General features: G+C 38.7%; 1 protein-coding gene across 1 annotated transcript in view; it reads left to right on the forward strand.

Moving 5' to 3' along the window:
• Positions 1-9,434, forward strand: part of MTUS1 (microtubule associated scaffold protein 1) — a 119,348-nt gene extending 109,914 nt beyond the window's left edge. The window contains 7 exon segments of the mRNA XM_033059590.2: positions 1,948-2,162; positions 2,686-2,791; positions 3,785-3,858; positions 3,963-4,058; positions 6,531-6,647; positions 7,851-7,948; positions 8,754-9,434. Coding sequence (XP_032915481.1) covers positions 1,948-2,162; positions 2,686-2,791; positions 3,785-3,858; positions 3,963-4,058; positions 6,531-6,647; positions 7,851-7,948; positions 8,754-8,970 — 923 coding nt within the window. The 3' untranslated portion in view covers positions 8,971-9,434.
• The last annotated feature ends 3,137 nt before the right edge of the window (positions 9,435-12,571 follow it).

Genomic DNA, 12,571 nt, shown 5'->3' on the forward strand with positions numbered 1-12,571 from the left:
ATGCCCTTACTCTGCTGTAGAAGGGTCAGCTCCATCTGCATCTGGTTGGCCGTGTAATACCTCCATTTGACTTGCTACCTGGTTCTTGGTGTTGTAAAATAATGTCCCTTAACAATGATGTTATCTCTTCTCCAAAAATGGTGGCAATGCAGAATGTATATATTCAATAATTTTGTGCCACTATGATGTGGTCGAAGTGTGAAAGCTATTTTTTTTTCCCTTTCCCTAAGGGAGCAGTTCTAAGAGAAGTTCATGGAAGGAATAAAGATAGGGGATAAAAAATTATATTTTGGTGCTGGTTGTGCAAAAGTAGCAAAAACTGTGAAATCTGCAACTGTTGAGTTGCAGAGAATGTTGTGGTAGGTTTCAGCTGAGCCTCTGTTGCATTGTTGCCACTCAGAGAATGAAGAGCTTGGCCTAAATCTGTCCAGATCAGCAGATCTTTCACACAGACACAGCATAGCTAAGCTTGCTGTTAAGCCTAATTCAGGTAGACACACATGCAGATTGATTTCCATGCTCTCTTAACACTTTCTAGTTCCACTGCAGGTTCCAAGTGATGGTAGAAGGGCCAAAACTCATTACAGTTCCCTTAAAAGGGAGTGCAAGTATCATCCGTCAAGTTACTCACGTGCTTTTAATGAACTATAGCAAAGAAGAGTAAGACACGTGTAACTTGAGGCACTCTCCCGGGGCAGGCTGCTTTTTCTTGAGCTGACTCATTACTGCTTTGAGAATCAGTCCTTGAAGATATTGTAATTTATTTATCTTAAGGCTCAAACACAGTTGTGATGAGAATTTCCTGTACTGCTTGTACAAAAATCCTTGCCTCTTCCCATGCTTTTACATAGAGTTTATATTTATAGTGTTTGGCAGTGTGCCAGTCTACTGTGAACTGCATGCATGCATGACTTCTCCTGCCTTTGAAGATCAAGTTAACATTTTAGCTGATTTTTCTCTTAAGCAGTCACTCATCTGACTAACTTGTTTTAAACAATAGTACTAGAGTCTGTATAAAACCAGTTTTACTCAAGGTCAGTGACCACACACTTGTGTTAGAGATGCTGTTTCACCTTGCTTCCAGGTTTTGGATGCAGCTGGAACTGCATAAGACGCTTGCTGCAGTCATATTAACAGTAGGAGGGTGACTCCTCCCATTCAGGCCTGGCTAGCTGCTAAATTTCAAACTCAAAAAGCAGGTTACTAACTTCTGTTTTGCCTTTCAACCAACTGCAAATATGGGGAGACAAACCTTCTTAGCAGACCTGTGTTAATGCAGATGTAGAGAATTGCACAGCATTTCTCTTTCCTTAATACTCTGCACTTTTTGCCTAAAACCATTCTCTGTCTTGCATATTTAAGTATCTCAGGCATAAACACATGAGCAGTACCTTCCAGACTGGCAGATCTGTATCAGGCTGTCCATGTCAGGCTAGAATTGATTGTTTGCTGTATATCTCAGTGTGGGTGTCATTAAACATACACTTTTAAGGATATTAAGACTTTCAAATTTAGCTAAGTGGTTTTATGTCAAAAAGTGAAGTATTCTGACAAATATTCTACTGAAATGGGATCAAATAAGGTAAAGTAGCAAATGCAATTAATCTTTTTATTGGAGTTCTTCAGTGTCTCTCATGAGACATTCCTTCTTCCATGTCATGTCAATCTGTCACACTTGTGCTTTTTATGTGGGCTCCTGGCTTAACTGGGTTCAATTAATTCTCAGCCTAAGGAACATGGAATTTGATATTTTTGTGAAGATCTTTTCATGTGCCCTTGGAGGCACACATTTAATGGATAAACCATATTTGTCACAAAGACAAATATAACCCTGTTTCTGTGCAGTGTGTTCTCTGTTTTTAATACCTGTAAATGAAGATGTGACTTTAGTATTGAACTTGATCCAGTTTCCTTTTTTCTTTTTTTTTTTTCTTTTGACATCATCAGTAACCACTTCTGCAGCTTGTGAGAAATTGGAAAGAGACAGGAATGAACTGCAAGTTGCTTATGAAGGGTTTTTGCAGAAGTTAAACCAGCAACATCATGATGACTTAGCTGAGCTGGAGGAGAGGCTTAAACAGTTTTACACTGCAGAATGTGAGAAACTCCAAAGTATCTGCATTGAGGAAGCTGAAAAGTACAAAGCCCAACTCCAGGAGCAGGTTTGTAAAACACTCAAAGTGGAGTTCTTTAGCAACTGCTTTCTTTACAAATGAGCCTTCAGAGAATCCCAGGATTTGCTAATAACAGTTATTTTATTTAATGTGAAATTCCACTTCATTGCAGCACTAAAAATACTACCACACTAAGCTGTACAGGTCTTAAGCTTATGTTTAAATATGATAGAGATTGGTTGTGTTCTGGCAGTTTAAGTAATTTCTAGAACTCCATGGGATATTTGAGTCAGCCTGAGTTGTAAGATTTACAGAAATGCACCTGCCCTCTGGCCTTGCTTTGCCACTCCATGTGTGTGGCAGATGCACACGATATCCTGTTGGTAGTGGTAAACTGTAAGGCATCACTCTCATTTATTAAGTCTTGCACATGGCTTAGCTTCTGCTTTGGAACCATGCTAGACCATTTAAAATGTATTTGACATAGTACCTGAAGCCATTGAAACAATGTTTTAAACAAGGGTTAAGTTGATACATGTAAGGAAAGAAACATCATGTTGTCCTGTTGCAGGTGGACAATTTAAATACCACACATGAAAGTTTTAAGCTGGAACTCGAAAACCGACACTCAGAAAAAGTAGAGGAGCTGAAAAAGGAGTATGAATCCTCTTTTTCAGGCAAGTATTTTGTACTTAAGTACATATGCTATAGTACTGCTAGTCACAAACAAAAATATTCAGGCTTTTTGATCATTGTGTCCCCTTCACTGTTCTTCATGGCCAGCTATCTTTAAAAATATTGCCTGATTTCCTTCCTTTGGAACTGACAAGTCTTACTTTACATAAAGCAAAAACCATGATCCCATTGTAGTTGAATGAAACTTTATAAACAGTTTGAGTGGAAGTGACTTTTTCTTACATCAAAAGATACCTGAATTGCCCTCAAAATTTCAAGTGACTGAATAATTCCTCCCACCCCCTAGTTCTGTAAGGAGCACCTCAGAATTGAAAAAGAGGGTAAGTAGGGTTGTGTGCTTTCCATAATGACGTGGAAAAGTTAAGAAATATACAGTGTGTACTGTACACTGTGGCAGAGGTGTTTTTCAGGGAGGGGGTGGTGATGTGCTCAGGTTTAGATGACTTTGCATCTCATTGATTTAAGTGATGATGATTTCCATCCTCCTTTCAACTCCACTTGATAGCTAAGTTCCCAGTGATACTATTTTGTCTTGAAGACTGGTAATGCTTCCATTGCTTTCAAAGAACAAACCCCTCTGCATGGCATCCAAAGTAGGAAAAGAAATGTTTTTCTTAAAGTTTGTGGAAGACACAATTTCAATTTTTACTGTTTCCTTCCATAAACTCAACTTTTGCCAGATGTGGCCTGTGCTTAGTAAGTCCATTTGTTGCATGCAGATGAATGCTTTCAAAACTGACAGGCTGTCCACTAATGAAATGGAAATGTGAGGGGACAATCGGCAAATCTGAAGTGGGAATAAATCTGATACTTCATACATGCTTTGCATCGGTTAATGATAAATGTTCTTTATGTGTTGCCATCCACTGTATCTATGCATATATACATAGGCTGACTCTTCAGGCTGTTTCTTTTCAAAAAGAATTTTCACATCTTATGTGGTAATAAAACTCTGCAAAAATAATTTTTTTTAGAGCTCAAGAATACCCATGAATCTGAAAGGAAGTCACTTGAAGAATCCTTTAAAGAGAAGCAGAAATTGCTGGAGGTTTGTTAAGGGCTGGGTTCATTGCAACAGTTTAAAACTTGAAAAGCAGTTTGGAGATGTGCACTGAATTCTTGACCTAATGATACAATATATTTGCATTTCAGAAAAAAATCGATGAACTAAAAAGTGAAAACAACTCTCTGAGTGAGAAGCTGAAATTAGAAGAACAAAAACAAATAGCCAAAGAAAAAGCCAGTCTTGTAAGTCTTGATCTTCCAAATTAATGTGGATGAACAGATCTTGCCTGGGTTTATTTTACTGCATAAAGCAAAAGATTAGCAATGAAGTCTGTAGGGCTCCCATACTTAGTAATATTTTGTTGTAAATGGCTCATCTGCAAGAAGTTTTTTGCAGGCCCTGTGATGATGAGTATTAACTTTACCATTATAATTCTATAAAGCTGTTGAGTATTTAAGTCAGGGCTGTAAATAATAGCCTAAGCTAAATTTAAGACCCATGTGTGTACAGGAATTGTACCACAGCATTTTTCTGGACAGTTGGTAACTGTTGTACCAGTGCTGTGATCAGTGTGGGCTTGTATCACTACGACAAAGCTCATTACCAATGCATTTATTCAAACATTGATTCATACTTTTTGTTGATTTAGCCTTCAAAGAAACTTCTATTTTGTCCTGCTTTTTCTCCCAAGGCTGCTGTTGCCTCTGATGCTCCTGGGATAGAAATGTGTTCTGAGAGAGGGTTTTTTTTAATGCAGTATGTGGGGGGAGGCGTAGACACAAACATGCTTATCTTTCTGGTTACCCAGAAGTAAGTGGAATACCAGTAGTATTGCTTATTCCACAAAGAAATTCCAGGCTTAAAGAGTCACTTAGGATGTCTCTAGTGGAAATTGCCCTAGTTTTCACTGGAATTTGTTTTGTTTTCTTATTGCTTATTCTAGTGGCAGGACAGAGCTGCCACAAGAAGAATCTGCAACCACAATATGTTGCTGTGGCAGTGAGAGTTTGAACTGTAATTCCACAGGCATGCTCAGATGTTGCTTAAATAAAAAGAAGCAATACTCAAGTGCCTTTACATAGATGCAAATGTGCTTTGTGCTTTCCTAACAGTATAAGATGCATGATAAGCTTGAGACTTCTCTTTGGAAAAGCACCAGTTTGACTCAGCATATGCTTCAGCACTAAACACAAATTCTGCAGTATCGGAATTCCCAACAGCCCTTTGAAGACAGAGATGTATTTCCACCTCTCTGGTATCATTTAGATAGTGTCACTTGATATTCCCAGTTTTTTTGCTAAAAGCTTATGTAGGCCTTTTAGTCTTTTTATTTGGCTGTGTGCTCTCTGAGTAGCTAATGTGGGGGCAGACTTAACTTTAGAAACACATTTCAAGACCATTGGACTTGAGGAGGGAAGGCAAATGAATTGAATATTGAGCATACTGCAAGCTACATTTAAACTTTACAGGATTGTTTTTCTTGTTAGCTCCTAGATTCCATGTTAAAGTCATAATATAGGAACAAATTGTCTGGTGCCTTCACTTGAGGCAGCACAGCATGCTTCACCCTCGCACAGACTTCTCAAAAGAAGTTAACCAAGAACCACTAATGCAACATGCCTTAAAAACAAGCAGGAGAATGAACTGTGTATGTGATGGAGCCCCTATTACCTGTGACATGTTCTGGCACTGTCCTTCTGGGACCACACCCCACAAAACTGCAGGCATTGCCCTCCTGTCTGAGGTTTCTTGTGTGGCAGTGAAGCTGTTACTCAGTGTGGTGCACCTGTGTTCTTACCCAGATGGACTAAAACAAGTTTTGTTTGATTTTGAAGATAAACTTAGTTATACAACATGCTTAATCATTGATTGATTTCAGCTCATGTTCCATTCTCACTACCTGAAGAAATGTCTAAGACTTGCTTCATTTTTCCTTTTTTTGACTGTGACTGCCTAGAAATGCAGAGAATGTGTTTTGCTCTGCAGTGTTTGAATGGAAAACAGGTCCTTGAGGAAACCACATCTTACCCTGCTCTGGCCTCCTCCTGCAATAGAAACAGTAGAAAAAGGAAAAATAAAAAATTCCTGACTCGCTATATTGTAGATAAATCGTGGATGTGCACCAGTGCAAGATTTGTATGTATAATTGCGTTTTTTGGCTTCAGAAGAATGTAAAACCAAAAACTTTGAATTTCAACTTATGAGTCAGCTATCTTCAGACTCAAACCAGGGAAGATATGCTACACTCAAGTTCAGAACTTAAACTTCTGTTGTTTTTTGAACTATTTCAGTGCATGAAAACTCTTCAAATGTTTACTCTGATTATCTCTTGGGATGGGTTATGAGTAATATGAAATAAATTTTGGAACTCCTAGCCTTAAGGCCTTTGGGCACTCCTGCGAAACAAGTTTTGCCGTGACAGCATTCATGCCTTCCTTTGATTCACAAGGGTTTTTCGTGTCTGTGCATTAAGTGTTTTCTGAATAGCTTCTAACGAAGCAACTGCAACTGTCCACCTACCCTGAAGGACAAAAACTGAGGAGCAAGTGATATCAGATCTTGTTATTTATTCTTAGTATTTGACTTGATTTCACTTAGAACATAGAAGTAACTTGTTACTGTAATTATTTTCTTGTTTTTTCTAAATAGCAGAGAAACATCTAAATTATTCCTGAAATTTGGGGTACTAAGCAAACTCTCTGGCAATCTTTCAGAAAAACCCACAGATTATGTACCTGGAACAGGAGCTGGAAAGTTTGAAAGCAGTGCTGGAGATCAAGAATGAGAAACTCCATCAGCAGGATATAAAGCTAATGAAGATGGAAAAGCTGGTGAGTTTTCCTTGGGGTCTGGCAGCCTGGGGCTGTCTCTCTGACTTGTGTTCCAATAACAGACTTGGGCTGGACAGACTTAAATGCAAAAATTAATATTTTTGGTTTAAAAGGAAGCAGGAATTCACAGTGGGACATGCTCACATTGCAGGTACAGCTTTGGGATATATTTCAAGAGGGGAAAAGAATGACCTGATGCTCTAAATGACCTTTTAACATCTTAAGACAACTACTGGTTTGCATAAACTATTGCTATGTTAGTACAGATTATCTGGGAGCCTCTTCCCCCAAATAACAAAATCCTTACCTGCTGCATTGCTCAAGTGATATGGAAGATAGATTGCACTGTCAGGAAAACATTAACAAGGAAATTGTCCTAATTTAACAAGAAGGGATAAAATATGAAATGGAGTAAGTCTTGATTAGCGTAGGGAAATAATTTTAGTTGTTAAGCTGCTTGTTTAGCTGTGTGGATGTCTTCCTGACCTGTGCGTAATTCCATGTGAAAAGTCAATTTTGGAGGCAGGATTTGTAATCACTTAGCATGCTCTTATATGTGACAGGACAGGGTCCTTCTCCTGGGTGGGGCCTTTAAACACTGTTGTAATACTTGCTTAAGCAAGAGTTTTATGAGGAAGTATAGAAAGAGGTTTGGATACAAAAGAACCCATTCATGTCAGTTTTTTAGTATTGTGCAGCAGTGTATGTTACCCTAGTCTACAATTACTAGCAAATTACTAGCAAACCTTCATCTTTTCCAATAGACATTGGCCACGGTGTAGAAGGTCTTGGACTGTCCAGCCACTTGATCAGTTTTTCCTTTTATTTTGTATAACAACAACATGCAGAGGAGCAATAGGGAAAGCTGTTTACTCGGGGGAACTCTTGAATTTGTTGTGTTATTGCTAGACAGTCTTCTGTCTAGGAAGGCACTACAGTGTCTAAAACTGCTGCACATCACTGGCAGAAGTTACTGGAGTGTACTGGTTAACAGCAGATCCCTTACCCAGTCCTCCTTGTTGGCATCTGATCAGCCCAAGTGGCAAGTGCCTGTGTTATGCAAGGGTAAGGTAAGTAGGATGTTTTTGTATGTACTGTAACAAGTTCTGCAAACTCCAGATTTCCAAGGTCTGTGATAGCTCAGTCAGAATCTTGATGAGTACATGTATGGGTTTTATTTCAAATTGTGACCTTCTTTCCAAGGTGGAGAATAACACAATCTTAATGGATAAATTAAAGAAGGTTCAGCAAGAAAATGAAGAATTAAAAGCTCGGATGGACAAACACATGGAGCTTTCAAGGTGAAAAATATCTGTGGACATTTAGATGCCCTTCATCTGGGGGAAGGGGATCCTGTGACAAGAAAGAAAATTCTACTGCAATATTGTTCAATGCAATTTTGTAGTACTTTGTGAAAGAACACATCCATTTCTTCCCAACTTGTTTCTCTACAAATGGGCATTCCTTTGTAGAGTAACAAGCAGGAGCATTTTGAAAAAGGGTAAAGTTTTAATATGCTCTTCAGCACTCCAGTATTTTAGGGAAGAAAAAGCAGCTCAGACATACCATCATACAAATATTGTCCCTTTTAACTGGATTATAAGGTAGACCTGGGTCATACTTATAACCACTTCAGTGAGTGATTTGTCCCCAGTTTAGATCATTGTGGTTTATTTAGCAATAACAGTAATATTTAACATGAATATAACAGGTTTGAGGGCCTCCTAACAGTTGCTTAAATGGATGGCCAGATTTCTCCAGTGTGAAGGAATCTGTAGCTTCTATGTTGAGCTTAGCCTGCAACGAGACCCAAATGTTCCAGCACAGCCATTTAAAAAGCATGTGTCGTTTTAAGCTGGACAAGCCTCACTTTTGAGATGCTTTTACTGGCCCTTAGGGATGTTTCTTACTGGGAATTTCTCCTGCTTTCTGCAAGCTATCAGTGTAAATATAGCTAGGATGAGAACATGCTCAGTCCTCCTATTAAAGCTGGAATTCAGTTGTGAGCCAAACAAAGGTTTATGCACTTTCAAACCTTTCTTTAAGTTTCAATACTGCAGCTTCCAAGTTGTGTTATGTGTTCTGATGTAAATCTTCTATTTGCAGGCAACTTTCTACAGAGCAAGCTGTTTTACAGGAGTCATTAGAGAAAGAATCAAAAGTAAACAAACGCTTGTCAATGGAAAATGAAGAACTTTTGTGGAAGTTGCACAATGGTGACCTATGCAGTCCAAGAAAACTGTCTCCCAGTTCTTCATCTGTGCCTCTTCAGTCCCCACGGAATTCTGGTAACTTCTCTAGTCCTGCAGTGTCACCAAGATGACATCTCTTGAGAGAAAGAGGGGCCTGCATTTCATTTCTGATCTGCAGAACCTTTCCTAACTTTAACCACAGGAGCAAGAGCTATATTAGCCACCTATGACAACTAAAAATAACTGGAAACTATTTGGTGCAAAAACAGCGATAGGAGACTGTGAATATGGGAGTAAGACATTCATTCCTCCCAAAAAGACTTATGACCTCTATGGACATCGTTGCACAAAGCACTTATAGAGCAAGAAAAGACTTGTTTGTTGCCTTTTCACCTAACCATAAGAAGAAGCTCAGGGGCTTAGAGATAAAGATCACAACCTTTATAATATGTTCCTCATCACTGACACTTTTTTAAGGCTGTGTGTGTGCGTGTGTGCGTGTGCCATGGATGGAATGGGTGTAACACACTGTGTGTGTGTCTAATGCTGCCTTCTTTGCTGTGTACGTAATAAAGGATAAAACCTGAACACTATACATTGACATGTACTTCCTTGATACTGCTCTCAGTATGCATGCTTAACACAGTATCCTTGCCTGGCAGTGAGGAGAAACTGGTACTGTAGGATAGTTTCCTTCATCGTTCTGCCTGGTAAAAAATTGGCATGAAGACCATTGTCAACTGACTCATTAGTGTCTTGGCCAACTTGAGTATGCAACTTTGAATTAATTTTAAAAACAAATTGAATTGTAGCCATATTTTGCATAGGTTCTTGGTTTCATGTCCATGCACAACCCATTTCTGAAGAGAACTTCTTTTGCAGGGTGCAGCGGATTTGGATTTCAAGTCAATAGGTCTGTAGTTAGAACCACAGTAGCCCTCAAGGTCAGAAGTTCTTAGCTGGGTTGCAAGTTTAGAAGCCTAGACCTAGCATCTTACCTGCTGAAAAGGAAGCACTAATTTCCCCAAAATCACATGTCTTTTGCTGAGGATAAACAAGACGTAGATTTGAAAGCCAAAGAGAAAAACGCAATAATCATTACTAGGTGCATTCTTAATTCAATTCTCAAGAAGATTCAGTAATTTGTGAATTCCAGTGTAGCTGGTGACACACATTGCCTTTTTAAGTATTAACATTTGTAGTAACTTTCCTCAGGGTTGGCTAAAATCACCTGAGGATGAGGTGGTATCTGTGTATTTTATCTTGCTATTCCTGCCATACATTTCCTCTTAGACTGAAGGATATTGGTGTTTTGACAGTTCATCAGGTGAAGAATCTACAAGAGATTCTGTAGAGTAGGGAAGAAAGTTGTCCTGGCTGCTGGAACTGGTGGATGAGGGTGTCAGCATTTCTGGAAATACCACATGCTGAGTTTTGGCTTCAACAGGGTAATTGGATAGCTTTGCTCCACCCTTGATCAGACCTGTTTAAGATGACTGCTCTGTACCTACCAAACCAGGTTCAGCTTCAGATTAGCCTTAGAAAATACTACTGATGCTTACAGTAGCTTGGGGTTCAAAGCAGGGCCAGGACATTGTTACACTGCTGGTCAGCTAATGCTGGTAGCTGGCTGAGCTTCCCTGTACTCTTCTGTAGCTTGGGGACAGGAATGGAGGGCATGAAAAGCATTTAGGGAACTCAACTGGAGAACCACTTTTAACTGTTTTACGTTAAACTTGCAAAATCTTGGCTAGTAATGAGGAACACGTTGTTAACAGTGTTCTTACAGTAAGTAAATTCATAATATATTTAAACTTGTGATTGACTGTTTCATCAAATTTCCTTAAACCTCTCATAATGTACAAGTTAAGGGTGCCATTTCTATGGAAGGTTATGCTTTCTTTTAATCGTTTTTAGGGCACTGTACATACCACTTATTAGTGGTGTCAGTCCTTAAAATGCTTACTAGGAGGTTCAAATTTACTATGAAAATCCTATGTTGGCTACAACTTGGCTTTAAGTATGTCTTGGAACATTCTTACTTTCTATGGTCAAAGAGATTTGATTGCATGTATTTGAGCTGAATGCTTTACAATAAATCTTTTGTGCTGACTGAAGGATTTTTCTTCTGCTTCTGTTAGTCAAAGGATCTTTAATCTAAGGAGGAACATTTTTCCAGTATCTCCCGATATATTCTTAGTGTTCAGCTAATCCTGAGAAAATTTTCCCCTTGTTACTCCACTTGTAAGTAGAAGATATGTGGAGCTTGCTTGTGATTCTTCAGAACATTCAGTGTGTGAGAAAAGCCACAGTTAGAGGTTAGCAGCGTAACAGGTCCTGTCACAATGACATTTATCTAGCTACCAGTCAGAACTTAATTACTTTAGTTGCAGTGTAATGCCTCAAATAAAACATGCAGGCAGAGTGCACACAAATATTTGAAGGTCAGATATGGCACAGTCCTTCCTGTAGCAAGAACAGGGAAAGCTTTTCCAGACTACCACATGGAAAAGTAAGTATGGTATGGCAGATAATATAAAGACTGTTAATTTGTTGATAATTTACTTCTACAATACAGGAGATTCTTCATGTCTACACTGCTTGCAAGTAGACTCTTTAATGCTTTTATGAAGAAATGAAGACTGCTTGTATGTAGAAATCAGATTACAGAATTTAGTGTTTGTCCTGTTGGTCGCAATGAATTAAATAATTCTGGTAATCTGTAAATACTGTTTCAGTGTTTTTCTCTATTTGAGTATTAGTATTTCAAGCTTTAACTTAAGTACCATGTGTTAGTAAAGGCTTTGTTCAATCCAGTAACTTTTACATATTTTGGGTTTTTTTCTTTAGCATAAGGTTTCCTTCAGGAAAAGCTGGAAACCTGCTCACCATCATCATAAGCCAAAGGTCAAGCAATTGAATAAGAGATTTTCTTCAGATATTCAACTTCAATCTCAGTTCCAACTCTAATGATAAGTTTCAGAGGAAGCTATAATGACATTTAACAGCTGTACCATATAGTTTGTTGCCATTTGAACTATTCATAGTATGGTTCACCTTCAGTACTTTTCTCTGAAGGTCATTGTATGAGTTGCACTGTATTTTCTATAAAATTTGAGATGAATAATTTCCTTGAGCTAACTAAAGACTTGATGTTTCTCATTACTAACACCAAAGACCCTTCCATGCAAACTGGTATGATGCAATTCATGCAGGAAATTCCTTCTAGACAGTAACCGATCACTGATCTTGTCCGACAGGGCTGAGCTGCAGCTAAAAAGGTCATCATAAAGTTGAACCCTTAAGAAAAAAATTGCTGCTGCCTTGCCTTAAAAAAGCAGTGACACAGGTATGGAAATGGAAATAACAGCACTCGCAGCTTTAGGCATGTAACTTTGACAAGTCACTTAAATTTCATTTCCAGGGCTTCATTCTCTTACCCTGTCACTGTTCATTTAGGTGGAAATGTGCAATTAACCGTGTCAGTGTAACATCAGCTCTGCCCAGAAGGCTTTCAGTAAAATAAAAACTATGTAAAATACACAGTAAAGGAAGTCTCATAGTTTTCAATTACAATTATTTTGATGCTTAGTGGGAGGGCAAATCCAGAAATGATGGACAGGATGTGACACCCAACAAAACTCTTCCTTAGAGGCACTGCTTCTGTAGAGACCTGCAAGCGATGGTTACATATAACCATGACACCTCAGGGGAGTACTCAAGCAACAAATT

The sequence above is a fragment of the Catharus ustulatus genome, chromosome 5 (assembly GCF_009819885.2).
Source record: "Catharus ustulatus isolate bCatUst1 chromosome 5, bCatUst1.pri.v2, whole genome shotgun sequence".
Lineage (NCBI taxonomy): Eukaryota > Metazoa > Chordata > Aves > Passeriformes > Turdidae > Catharus > Catharus ustulatus.